Source organism: Taudactylus pleione, unplaced genomic scaffold (genome assembly GCF_031769625.1).
Source record: "Taudactylus pleione unplaced genomic scaffold, aTauple2 ptg000114l, whole genome shotgun sequence".
Lineage (NCBI taxonomy): Eukaryota > Metazoa > Chordata > Amphibia > Anura > Myobatrachidae > Taudactylus > Taudactylus pleione.
This window is the reverse complement of record NW_028284516.1, coordinates 28,667,639-28,682,390: the sequence shown is the minus strand read 5'-3', so window position 1 is coordinate 28,682,390 and position 14,752 is coordinate 28,667,639. Positions and strand designations below refer to the sequence as shown.

Genomic DNA, 14,752 nt, shown 5'->3' with positions numbered 1-14,752 from the left:
ACAAGATGACGTAGGGGCGCAGGGTCCCGCATGCGCATTAACTGGTGTGGCAGCCATCTTGGTAAAGGTGGCAGGCCGGCTTCAATACAGAGCAGGAGACAACGCTGGAGCGTTCTCCTCTCTGACAGTTAGAAGGCTCACAGCCATTCAGGTACAATTCCATTTATTTGTTGCTGTTTTTCTTTTCTAAATTCTTAGGAAACCTTAGGAAAAAACTTGGCCATGAGAATGTGACTACTTTTTTGCCTCTGGGAATACAGCTTTGACAAATCTGAAGTGTGGTAATGACCTTTATTTAATACAAAACAGTCTTATGGGGCTCAACTGCTGGTCAAGTACTTTCACTTTTTTATCATTATCAGTATGCAGTGTGACTCTTTGCAGCAGTGAGGTACAGGACAAAGAACAGAAAGCAGGAAACATAACATGTAAGGGGCCTATCCATTAGCAGATGTGTTTCTGAGTGATGAAAGACAAAAGATATCCCTTGAAAATTCCGGTGCTGTGCTGAACGATATCTGTCATGTACATGACAGATTTTGGCAAATGACGAACGATGAACGATATCGTATGACATTCAGGGAGTGGACTTTTTTCTCTGCAGCGCTCTGTAGCTGCTGCTAACATCTTTCGTCGTTTACCGCATATAAACTGCATGATATTGCTAATATCGTACAGCTATATGTGATAATTGACCAACATGTTGGGAGATGATAGATGCGATTTATCGGCCATGGGAGTGCGCATCTGTCATCATTCAGGGCCTATCCATTAGCAGATATAATGAACGATTGAACTATATATATCGTTCAATCGTTCATTTTATCTGCTAATGGATAGGCCCCTTAAGCCTTGTTAATGGAAGCACTAAGACCACAGGCAATCTATTGAGTTATTAGTAGGAGCTTGTTAGACGAGCTAAAAAGGAATATACAGTAGTACGGCATATTTACCGACATTTCTGCAGGGGGTTCTGGGAGGGGGCTGCCAGGTCTGTCCAGCACTTTTGCGGCGGGCGCGGAGGTTTGCGGGGTGCCGGCGGTCATTCCGGGGGATTTGCCTAGTCTTGCAGGGTGCCAGGAGTGGCACCCGATTATTGGGAGGCTCCCAGCATTCCCTGGAGAGTAGGCAAGTATGTAGTACGGTAGGCCAGAACATTTACCTCACCATCTATATAACACATACGATCTACAAAATAATAGGATTAATAATGTGAAAATATTCAACTATTTTTAGGAGTTATTACATGAACCACTATGTACATTATTATCATATAATTATCATTATAGGGGCTTTTGGTATTATTATTTCTGACGATTCATTTCCAGTGCAGTAGATAAATGTATTTGTGTTTGATGTTGAAACAAGGAAACTAGAATTTGTTCAGGTTGTGTTCTCCTCACCATAAATGTCTTAGGTGATGAGCAGGGACGCCCACAGGGGGGATACATGTCAGGGGCCCATGATTTCAGTGGTCCATATCTCTCTCATTAGCTTTTTTGAATTCGGTACACAGATTGATGCTGCAAACCATAGACGTTTAGGGGCCTACGTATTAATAGTCACGGAATTGCTGTGATTAAGGTTCCATATTGCCGGTGATATTTAAATTTTTTATTAAAATTTCCCTGCTATCTACCAAAGTGAACTTGCAGGGACAAGCTGTGGTAACAGCTATCTCTGTGAGTTACATCCTCGGCATATTGTAGAAGCCTTTCACGTTTGTGTAAGACTTCTCCTGTGGAAGCTGACACTGCACATGGGCACAGTGTCAGCTTCCGCCGCCGGCTGTTGGCTGTGAGAGAGAGAGCAGAAGATCTCTCACCTGCTCGTAAGCCTCCATAGGCTTGAAGCATTGTACATTATCTAAAGATGGTGTAAACTACCAGGGCCAAACTCCGAAAAGCTTTGATAATAATGATAAATAATAATTGAATAACTGATAATAACAAGGGCTGCGATCTGCAGCGCTAATTAGCACTCTTCCGGATATTTCTGTGCAATTACTACGTAGGAACAATTCATAACATTATGCAGAAACTGCAGATCTGAGGCCGCTGTCTCAACTTCAAGCAGCAGATTTCAGACATTTCAGGGTGGGCATGGGTCTGGGGAAGTTAGCAAAATGCAGATAATGAATAAAAAATGTTCATTTGCTGGATACAAAAAGAATTTTAAAAAATTACTTGTATTTACCTTTTTGTAGACCCAATAATGCTGCTTATACATTACAAAACTTGTATTTTAAAGTGCACACAACTCATATACAAATGTTTATGATAATACTTCCCAACAGGCCGTATTTTCATGGGCATGTCCTGATTATAGGATGCAGAAGGGATGTATTCTTTTTGCGGGTGTGGCTGAGTGGATCTGGGCATGGTTTGGGCGAATCATGGGTGGGGCTTTTTTCGTACTTCCATGGCTTCTTACAGTGTTGGAATGTATGTTAATGATATATGTATCAGGGATGAGAAGGGATGTTAGCTGTCTCTTTCGGGTGCAGAATACACAACCAACCCTAATCATTTGCCGGTCTAGTTGTTGATAGAATGCACTTCAGCTCTGCAGTAAAGTACAGTAATATCCCATGATTGTCTACAGACAGAACCAGACACAGGTAGAAGGTCCAACCTTAGATGCACAAGCTCTCACATCTGTAATGTATACAACTTTAGAAGTCATTGCAACTTTTGAAAGAAGGTGCCAGGCTTACCTGAAGCTGGTGATACATATTCTTTAGTTGATCGGCCTCTTTATCATTTTTGGGAACAATTCGTATCACTTTGTCACTGTCAAAAGGCAAAACAAACACAGCATATAAACGACTCACATTTGAGATAACGCAGTTTGAGCTTTGTTACATACATCATACTGATAACATCTTAGGATATCTGTCTATGTCTATTAAAAGCAATTTTACTGATTTATTAGCTAACTAACTTTAATGTCAGGTGGCGATGCTGGTTATGGTGATTTTGAATTCTTTTCTTGTGCAGTTACAATGTCAAACAAAGTAAGTCACAAAAACAGACAGAAGGAGACATTTGAGGTCATTTGTAAACCAGAAAATCTGCACTCACATTATTTATTGCAAATGCATCTAAACAACTACCTCGTGTAAGGGCCTATTTATCATATATTTCTGGGATATCCCCTGACTGTAATGTGAAGGCACTGCAGCAGATATCGGCTGCGATCCCTCCATTTCCGAAAGCAAAGGGGGGGTGCTAGACTGTCGGATTTGCCAAGTTCCAGACTGCTCCAGATCAGGCTTGCTTACCCTCCTGATTTTGCAGCCGATCCCCCTGCCACCCCCCCCCGAGTTTAATAGTTAAACCCCCGCATTGAAGGGGGTCGGTGACGCATTTCACACTGAATGTGTCATTTTTGCCCTGCACCACAATGCTTGTATTATCGGCATTGTGCAGCGGGGCGGGGCCAAAATGACACGATCGCGTGGCCCCACCATGCCCACAAATGCCCGTCACCCGCCTTGCCACTCCCCCTTGTCCCGGCCACGCCCCCACGTCCTGCCGATCTGTCTGCTCCCTCCCGGAAGGAGCAGCCAGAAAGTCGGCAAGTATGCTCCAGATTGCGTTAACATGTCTAAAACCTGATAATTGATAAATATGTCCCTAATGGAGAGGGCCTGTATTAGGGTTTTGGAAATGATTCCTGTAAAAAGTCTGTATGTAATACTTTGTGAGTTTGAAAGTCCAGCTAGAAATTCTGTTGGTAGCAAAAGTACGCCCCCATTCCAATTTTGCAAACTCCATATGTCGGAATGTATTCCATAGTGGATATACCATTGAAAGTATAGTCTGAGGCCTGATCTCCTCACCTATGAGGTTGTGTAACAAGTCATTTTGTGGTGGAAAAACTGTCATGGACAGTCCTGGTGAAGAGCGTGGAAAAAGAGCTAAATTCATTATCAGGAAAAAGTAACATCCTTACTACACTGTTTTCTGATTTTGTTGGGAAAGATTCACGGACCTCAACAGGGGCGGATTTTTGACCATAAATAGGTGTTTCTAGGTGAATAAGGGAGAGGTTTGTCAGGACCAGGGCACATCTTTGGTAGAACGGAATGTCCGGATTAGATGTCAATATGTCAGGAGGTATGAAATAGTCTAAATACTAATCACAGACAAACCAAAACACTACAGTGAAATGTCTGTCATTGGCAGAGACAGTCAGAAAATAATTTCTACTACTGTAGAATAAATATACTTTATTGTATGAACAATTAAAGCTACTAAATGACTATAACATACTGTATAGCAATGGCATACTGCATAGTGTATTGTTGAGCTGAATATTGTTCATGAAATAACTGGAGTATTTATACTTAACTAAATGTGTCCACCATGCTCTGTTTTACTCCTCTGCACCAGGATGCCATATTAGGTGGTAGATGCTTCTATAACAGAGCAGACACAGAATAACTGACTTCTTGTCAGACCAACCGTGCAGAAATGATGGGTTCATAGAAAGGGGCAGGGTCATTGATGAAACAGCTCAACTCAAATGACTGCAGTCTTAGGTCCGGGTTGGGTACGACACTTGGGACCCCTGACGCCAGCAACCCGACAGGGTTAGGATATCGTCAGCTGCAGTTAAGTACCCTAACCCTATCCTCTCCCTCCCTGCAGCCTAAACCTAACCATCCCCCCCCACAGCCTAACCCCTAACCCACCCCCTAGCCTCAATACTTACCGTCAGGATGCTGGTGCCGGGATTCTGACTGATGTCGGGATTCCGGTGATGGCATTCTGTGCACAGGAATCCCAACTGCCGAGATTTCAACTACATCCATTAGGGCCCCATTTATTAATGAACCTCAATACCAGCTGCATATTTTATTTAGTAACGCAGTGATGCAAACTAAAATGCCATAGGTATTCATTCATCATTACTTACTCCTCTGGCAAGGTCCAGCGACGTCCTCCTCATCGGCGGGGTCCTCCGCTCACCTGCTGACAGCAACAGGCTACTCTGTCATACACATGCACAGACTGACCGTCAGGGACCCGGCAGTGCCTGGCAGGCTTTGTTGAGACCAGAAGGGCTGTTGCCAAGTCACCGCATCTCTCTCACCATCTAGAGATGGCAAGAGTGATGCAGTGACAACCAGCGGTCATCAACCAATTTCATCTGGGACAGCAGCACAAAATAAAGGGGTACCAGGAGTGCAACACCCACAGTCCATAGGAGACGTGTAATGGAGTTGGGGGATTGCTTAAAAGTAATGGTTGTAAGTGGAATTTGTCACTATTCGCCTCCTATTTGTATTTCTATATCAGGCAACATAATGACTGTGCACACCCCCGGCAAAAGAGGATCAATATTCTATTTTATTAACAATTGTGTCCTTTCCCTAGCCTGTCATTTGGGAGAATGGCTTCTCTGACAAGATGTCAACCACTCATGTACTGTAGCTGTATGATGAAAAATATGGGATGGCGTTTGGATGGGCATGGTCAAAATTCTGACGCCAGCATCTCGACAGTGTTAGGATACCGACACCTGTTGGTAGGTATCCTAACCCTCCCCCGGGCCTGAACCTAACCTCCCCCCTAGTGCCTAAATCTAAACTCCCCCTCCCCACACCCTAAACCTAACCCTCCCTCCGGGATGTAGTCAGGATGTCGGCGGTCAAAATGCCAACTGCCAGAATCCTGATACTGAAAGCCCGGCATGGCACTAAAGATAGGCATGTAAATACTGACGCCTATCATTAGCCCCACGCCAAAATCCTGACGCCAGGCATGCCGGGCGTCGTGAGCTGTTAGCCGCGGGGGGGAAGGTTAGGTTTAGGCACCCCTGGGGGGACAGGGTTAGGCACCCCCCCAGGAGGGTTAGGTTCAGGCTAGGGGAAGGGAGGGTTAGGGTTAGGCACCACCAGGGGGAGGTTAGGGTTAGGCACCCCCCCGGAGGGTTAGGTTTAGGGTGCAGGGAGGGGAGGTTAGGATTAGGTACCACCCTCAGAGTCTTTTGGTTAGGCACCCCCCAAGGGAGGGTTAGGGTGGAGAGAGGGGAGGGTTAAATATACTTACCAGCCGGCATCAGGATTTTGATCTGTCAGGCTTCCAGGGCCAGGATTTGAACCGGCGGCTTTTAAGCCGTCTGTATTTCATACCCAGCCTCTCCCTCCCTAGTGCCTAACCCTAACCCTCCCCCTAGTGTCTAACCCTAACCCTCCTCCCAACCCCGCTACTTATCTTCCTAATGCCTGCGGTCAGGATGCTGGCGCCGGGATTGCGACAGGTGACGGGATTCTGCCGCTGGTATTCTAAGCGCCGCCATCCCCTGCACCAGGATACTGAACGTATCCCGAAAAATATAATTCCCAAAAGCATGGTTTTATAGTAAATCCATTTCTTTGATTTATCTCTGACCTCACTGCTTCTCTCTGCCCTCCCCTCGCTTTCCGTACTACTAAATCCCTTCTAAAGTGCAGATTTGCTCAACAGGAGGGAATTCTCTACATCAGTGTTTCTCAACTCCAGTTATCAGGGACCCCAACAGTGCATGTTTTACAGATCTCCTAGTTGGTGCACAGGTGTAGTCATTACTGGGCAACACATTTTAAAAGATCCACAGGTGGTGCTAATTACTTCACTTGTGATAATGAGATCTGTAAAACATGAAATGAATGCAATGGTGAAACATTTTAGTAGCTGACAATGGACTACGGGGCCTATGTAGGACAGCTGCGATTATCAAATATCCGTTTTGTGGCAGATATTTTAATTAAATTATCCACACTATGTACTAAGGAAAACCCGGAGGGACAGTGTTTGCGATAACCGCTCTCCCTGCAAGTTATATTCCCCATTTTGTAGAAGTCTTTAATGCATGAGCGCAGTGGAAGTCTCTGCTGCGAGCACCGGCTTCGGGAGAGGGATCAGAAGATCTCCTGCTTGTAAGCCTCCATAGGCTTAAAGCAGTTTACACCATCTGAAGATGTAGTACAGTGGTTCTCAAACTCGTTCTTCATAACCCCACACAGGTTACGTTTTCCAAATCACCCAGCAGGTGCACTGGTGTATTATACCCCTTTTCCCATTAAATTCCGGGTCTGACCCGGAGTTGGAACAAAGTTCCTATCCGGATCAGACCCGGAATTTTGCCGGCGCTGACTCGGGATATTCCCGAGTCAGCGCCACTCACACCGCAGTCAGGTCTGCATAGACCCGGCTTTTGCGGAGTGAAAGTGGACGCTTGGAGATGACGTCATCTCCAAGCGCCACTGAAGCCGGACCAATCGGCCGGCTAGCAGCGCACTCCAGGTCTTCGTGACCCGGAGTGCGCTGTTCCCATAGCAGGGTTTCACGGGCTATGCCCGTGTTAAACCCTGCTAGTTACCTGGGTTGGATTGCCGGGTCACTCGACCCGGCGATCCAACCCTCTGCCCTTTTACACCAGGGAGCTGCCCGGGTTAACCCTTCAAAAACCCGGGTTTTAGCTCCGGTGTAAAAGGGGTATTAATTACTCACTGACATTTTTAAAGACCCACAGGTGGAGCTAATTATTTCACTTGTGATTCTGTGAGGAGACTTGGAAAACATGCTGTTTGGGGTCCTAACGACCGAGTGTGGGAACCTGTGATGTAGTATACTAACAGAGTCAGATCGCAGTCCCTATTGATAATAACGGGGACTGCGATCTGCAGTGCTAATTAGCACTCTGCCGGTGATTTCTGGTGGCGGAAACTGACACTGTGCGCAGTGTCAACTTTCCCTGGAGAAGTCTTCCAGAAACGTGAAAGACTTTTACAAGATGCTGGGGATATAACTAGCAGGGACAGTGGTTACCGCCATCTCTGTCCCTGCGAGATTCCTTTAGTACATAGTGGCGATATTTTCATTAAAAAATGTAAAAATATCCACCGCGAAACAGATCCTTCCTTAATAATCATTGGCAGTTCTGCGATTAGTAGTACATAGGCCCCTTTGAGTGACGAGTATACCTTCTAAAGTGAACAGGTGGAGAAGTTGCCAATAGATAGATGGACATGTTTTGTTACTGCCAATGTATTAATGATTTCAGAAGGTAATTTTAAGAATTCATATCATTCGTCATTTTTGAATATCAATGTGTGCAACCTTGAATTTACTAGTAAAGTAGATAAAACCGACATTGACTTCCATGGTCTGAAATTAAAAATTTATATTAACTATCACTTATCTAGCACAGTGGTTCTCAACACCAACCCTCAAGTCCCCACAACAGGTGATATTTTGTGGATTTCTTTAATTATACAGGTGACTTAGGCCTGTGTATCGTTTTTTTTTTATAAAACTATTTAGAAACTGCACTTTCTGCATATAGTTATGTATTGTTGCCAGTGGCGGATTTTACCTAGGGGCTGCGGGGTATGCAGTCGGGAAGCCGGCGGACCTAATCCCGACAGCCGGCTTCCCAACTGCTTAATCCTGGCGAGGGTTAAATGACAGGCGTCTAAATCTAGATGCCTGTCATTTTACCAACGCTGGGCGCTGAGCGCGGATAGCCGCTTAGGTTTAGGGTTCCCGGGGGGGACTTAGGGTTAGGCACCTCCCCGGGAGGTTAGGTTTAGGCTAGGGGAGAGGGGCTTAGGCACCCCTGGGGGGAAGTTAGGGTTAGGCACCCCCCTGTGGGACTTAGGTTTAGGCGGCGGGGAAGCGGGGGTTAGGTTTGGGCACTTAGAGGGGTATTAGGGTTAGGCACTGGGGGGAAGGTTAGGGTTAGGCACCCCTAAGGGAGGGTTAGGGGGTAGAATTAGGTTAGACAATACTTACCTTGGCGATCGGGATTTCCTCCTCTGCCGGGATGCCGCTGTCGGGATTCCAACCGCCGGGCATGGGTCTGGCGGTAAATCATATCAATTCCGGCTGCAGGACTGCAATCCGTGGCTGCACTGACTACACCGTGACTGGAGGTGGCTTCCCATTGGAAGCACCATCTGCCAGTCACGCACAGGACAAGCAGCCCCACACTTCCCCCTGAGACTGCCAGTCCGGGCTGCGATTAGCAGAGAGCGGCTTCCAGTGGAAGCTGCTGCTCTGCCTTTCGGGAATCCCTACAGAGCTTCTCGGGGCTGCAGTCAATGCAGCCTCCAGAAGCTGGTGTCATGCGCATGCCAAGTCTATTGTGCAGGTACCGGGAACCTGGCCGGCCAGACCAGCAGCAGCATCCCTCAGGTAAGAGGGTAGGAGCCGCTGCTGATTGTAGCTATGTACTAATTGCACAATGAAGAAGATCTCACAGAAATCTCTGGCAAAGTGCTAATAAGCGCTGCAGATAGCAGTCCCTATTATTTTCAATGGGGACTATAATCTCATACCTCTCAATTCCCAAAATTTTTCAGTTCATAATTTGAATCTCCGTGCGCCATAAATACACGTGTCTGAAAAAGGTACGTGGCCTAGATGCAAAGGGACAGTGACCTTGCGGCACATCCCCGTTTCCATCACTCTGGGGTCGCGCCCAGCACTCCTGAAGATGTTGGTCTGCCCCCAGGCTCTCCCTGCACAGTGATGCAGAGCAACAGTGAGAGCTATTTCCCCCAACTGCCCCCCACCGTGGGACACTTCGGCCCGTGGGTGGGATGGTGGGACAGTCCCTGAATAATGGGACTGTCCTGCCAAAAGCTGGACAATTGGGATGTGTGTGATCTGACCCCTATGTACCAAACTCCAAAAAGCAAAGTTTTTCGGAGTTTGGCCCCAGTAGTATAGACCACTCCTGTACAATGTCAGTTTCCCCTGGAGAAGTCATTCACAGAAGTATATATTGCTAGGAATATAACTCGCAGGTTACTTCAACTGCTGTCCCTGCGAGTTCCCCTTTGTACATAGCGGGATATTTTCATTAAAAAATTAAAATATCCCCTGCGATACAGATCCTTAATAATTGCGGCAATGCCGGGATAAATAAGACCCCTTAATCTACTTTGCTGGAACAGTAATTATCCCACCTGCTTCCACAGACAGAAATCATGACCTGATGGGGGTACTTGCGGGTTGGAGTGGAGAACCTAACACATTCTAGAAAATGATTAAAAGATTGTAGCCAGTGCTTTTTCTAAACAGTAGATACCAATTGTCATTTATCTTACAGCTCTTTTCTCAGGAAATGAAAGGATAATGTACCTTATTCAAAGTTTTGCAGACATTGGCAGAAGCAATGATCATTTATAATAACATGATCATCTGCATTTGTACAAAAAGGCTATGACAAATCACAGACTGATATAGCATAGTTAAAAGCAAAAAAATGGCATTGATGTAGTTTATTAGAATATAAAAAGAGAGTATTCTGACAGACAATTTTACTTTAGATTTCCCTTGTCCTTTCTTCAGTAGATGCAATGTGGGTAGAAAAAAAGAGAGCTTATTTTTTTCTAAATATTGGGGTATTCAAAGTATCTGATTCCATATCAGATATGTTTTGATAGACCTCAGATTGTGAATAGGATCAGCAAATTTGTATTAGTTATTGGTCTCAACTTTTATTGTCAATTAATATACTGTAATTTCCAATTATTCCTATTTATGTAAACAACTAGAATACGGATAACACCTTGAACACACTTATGTGATCTCCTAATCTACCTAGTAAATGTGTGTAGCCAAAAGAACCAATTAAAAATAGGATACAAGACCACAGAAGTAATATTACGAACATATTCCCAAATCATGGTGTATCCCTGATACTTTTTACAAGCACATACTAAAACCAATTGGTTTCACCGTATCTTTAAAGGCACAGAGCACGGGGATTAGACTATTAGGGGTAATTTTACTAAAGTGAGAGTTTTTAGAAGTGGAGATGTTGCCCATAGCAACCAATCAGGTTCTACTTAACATTTAACTAGCACCTTCTAGAAGATATAGCTAGAATCTGATTGGTTGCTATGGGCAACATCTCCACTTCTAAAAACTCTCACTTTAGTAAATTTACCCCTTACAGTGGTTCTCAAACTCAGTCCTCAGGACACCACGCAGGTCATGTTTTCCAGGTCACCCAGCAGATGAGCAGGTGTGTTCATTACTCACTGACATATTTTAAAAGATTCACAGGAGGAGCTAATTATTTCACTTGTGATTCTGTGAGGAGCAGGGGCGTATCTATAATGGGTGCAGGGTGTCTTGGGGGGCCCACACCACACAGCCTGCACCCATACTTCCAAATACTTACCTCTCCGATGTTCCACGTCGGCTGGAGAGGCGCTACACAGAACTCCTGGAAAGTTTCCGCAGCCACACACATATATATATATATATATATACATATATATATATGTTGTGTGTGTGTGTATATGTCATATATAAATTATATATACACACCCACACCCACACACATAACGTTTGTACTGCCCGATCGCTGTGGCCAGAGCCGTAACTAGACTTTTTGGTGCCCTGTGCCAGAGAGAGCATTGGTGCCCCCCCCCCTCCCATTTTTTATATAGGGAAATAAGATAGTGCACCTGAAAAAGTGCCATGGCCTCATGGGGAAGGGCCACGGAAGAGGTAGGGGAGGCCAGGAGATGCTGGGGATAAAAGAAGTAGGAGCTACAACTGAGAATGATAATAAACAGGTAAATTGACAGACCCAAACAGTGCCCCCTGCCCTGCGGTGCCCACTGCCATGGCACTGGTCGCACTAATCTAGTTACGGCCCTGACTGTGGCCAGCAGTGATTGGGCACATGGGGACAGAGGCAGAGATTCTGAAGCCAGCCAGAAGGAAGGAGATGGACATACTGTATGCATACGCAGTGGCTGCTGCTTTCATTTAAGTGGCGGCTGCCATGCAGCCAGGAGGGGGTCGGCTGCGGGACATGGAGGTATCGGCCGCGCTGGGCGGGGGGTGATGCAGCCTTCCCGATCACTGTTGGCCACAGTGATCAGGACACAGCAGCAGCCGCAGCTACCAGGAGTCGCTGTTGTTGCTTCTTCGAAAGTCACGGCTGCCCTTGCAGCAACGTTGAGAGGGGGGCGCCGCTGGGTCCCGATCACAATGGCTAGCAGTGATTAGGACATCATAGAGGGGGAGCCGCGGGTGTACCTCTGAGATAGCCGGCTGCTGATCTTTCAGCAGCCAACTAGTGGGCGTTTCTGTCTGGTCGCATCAAATGCAACCATGTTAAAGAAGCCCAGTCTGGTGTGGTCGCATCTGATGCGACCACTCCATGAAAGTGGTTAAAGTACTATCGCTTCCTCTAAGAGCCGTCCCTAACCAGTTTGATGCCCTAGGCAAGATTTTGGGTGGTGCCCCTAGCACCATCGCTAGTTCCCCCTCTGACCCAGCACCCCTCTCACAGCACCAATCAACCAGAAGTACAAATCACAGCAGCAGCCAGCAACATCCATCACCCCTCACCCATTGCAATCCTCATCCACAGAGCTGTAACTAGACTTTTAGTGCCCTGTGCGAGCAAGAGCATTGGCGCCCCCACCCCCCCGTTTGTCTCCCTGCAGACAGACCCAGGGTACTGGACTCTGCAAAGGTCCATGGGATTAGGAGCTGCTGTGGCTGGGCATGCCCAGCAGCTCTACTCCAGTGGCAATTTTTACTACTGCCCGCTGTCTCTGCTCCCCAGTCCCACTGCTGCCGGCTGTATGAGCTGCCACTGATTAGAGCTGAGCTGAGAGGTCCGATCGCGTTAGGACAGCAAGAGCAGAGGTGTGTCCGCCTGTCCCGGGCCCATCATTGCCTGCTGTCAAGCTGATTTGGCCCTAGGCTTGGAATGCATGCCCCTAAGCATTCCAAATGCCCTAGGCATTTGTCTAATTTGCCCATGCCTAGAGCCAACTCTGCTTCCACCTCCCCTGTCACAACCTCATGTGTATATGTATTTTTTTTCCCGCCGTTTCACATGCGCACCATATAAAGGGCGGGTTGAACTAACATCCTGCCAGTTACCGCAAAATGACTAATCGCATATGTACTAGCATATGCGATTAGTATCGCAAAGCAGTAGCGCACGCAGGGGGGGTTTCTGAGTACCTAGAAACCCCCCCTGTGCACATACAGACAGCCCGAGCCTTCCTCCGCACGGGCTGTCAAAAAACCTAGCACCTCTGTTAACTGTAGCTATCGCTGAGGCAGAACAAGGAACCTTCTCTCTGCACTCAGGTTTCTGAACCCTCCCCCTCTACACAGCTGGCTGCTGCACGGAGCTCACTCCACAACCCGGACAGTCACAATGGTGAGTTAACTCTTTGAAAACCTCGATGTTTTCTAGAGTCATTGCTTATGAATAGTACTTCTACATGGATGCTCTTCTAATACATCAGTAACCCTGGCACTATTGCAAATAAAGGAAGTTTGTATTTTTTATATTCAATGTTGTTGTTTTTTTTTTTTTTACCAGGTCTAGCTATATACATGTAATTGTGTGTGTAATTGTAAGACTCCGGAGTCTTTTTTTGCAATATAAGCTAAGTGTTCATCTATAACAGTCTCAGAGTGCCTCTGTTTATCGGAAGGGTTTGATGGAATTATGTACGGAGGGCACCTGAGCAGCTGACTTGGAAGGAGGAGTGCCGGTCCGCAAGAGATTGTGTATATATATATATATATATATATATATATATATAAAGTATGTGTATTATATATCTATCTATCTATATATATATATACATATATATATGTATATATACAGTATGTACAGTATGTGTGTGTGTATTATTTATATATATATATATATATATATATATAATGTTTATTAAAATATGTTTTTTTTATGAGATTGGAGATTCGGAAACCCCCCTTTAATTATCCTGCGTTTGCCCCTGGCAAAGGACAGCTCTTCTCTTGTGATAAGAGCTGCCCTTTGCGAAGCAGCTGATGCCGGGTGAGGGGGTCTCCGTGGGACTCCGCCCCCTCTGAGACTCGGGAGCTTCCTGCTGGTGACCTGTGCAGGAAGTCCCGGGCTCCTCCTCCTCCTCCCTGCATCCGGAAGAAGATTAGGAAAAGGAGGAGGCGGAGCACCCAGGAGGAGCACGGGCATGCAACCAGGAGACTGAGGTGAGTGGGCCAGTGCTGGGCGACTGCGGGGTGGCGAAAAACCCCCAAAACATGGTTTTTACAGCATTTTTCCTTTAGTACATCCTGCCCCACAATATTCTGTTACTCGCCTTTGAAGACCATGAAGTATATCCTGCAGATAATGAATCACGTCTTTCTTGGTAAGTCAGTTTCTCTCCTTACACTTCTATTTCAAGGTCACTATTATGCAGATGTCTAATCTTCCTTACATTTTTTAAACATGTAATTAAAACACTTAAGCATACCAAATAGCTTTTTAAATGGAGACTCAAGTGCCTGAAGTAATTAATCAGTAAGAGTTCAAGAAACTGAAGACATTAAATGTTTACTTGTTTTGTTCCTACCAGTAATTAGGGTAATTGCCTTCATCGTGTTCGACCTCTGTATTGCAAGTGTTGACTATGGGCCTGATTCATTACGGATCGCTATTGTGATTACGCATGCAGTCGCCTGATTGTTGCGTAATGCGCATACATCGCAGTGCACAAAGACACCACTGCGATCGTACTGCGATTGCAGAGACCACGCAGACCCATCGCAGAGTGATTGACAGGAACTGAGCGTTTGTGGGTGGTGATGGGGGGTGTGATCGGCGAAATGCGGGCGTACCTGTCCATTTGAACACTGTTACAGGGGCGTGCATAAATTAGCCACTGCGACGGCATATGCAGCTTGAGTACACACTGCGTGCGACGAGGTTAGTCATTTCT

The 14,752-nt window shown here is 46.0% G+C and overlaps 1 protein-coding gene across 2 annotated transcripts in view; it reads right to left on the bottom strand.

Annotated features, from left to right (window-relative positions):
• Positions 1–14,752, bottom strand: part of CPA6 (carboxypeptidase A6) — a 161,547-nt gene that overhangs the window by 66,109 nt on the left and 80,686 nt on the right. For both annotated transcript variants that reach the window (XM_088471583.1, XM_088471585.1), the window contains exon 2: positions 2,717–2,792. In XM_088471583.1, coding sequence (XP_088327709.1) covers positions 2,717–2,792 — 76 coding nt within the window. The remainder of the gene's footprint in view (positions 1–2,716; positions 2,793–14,752) is intronic.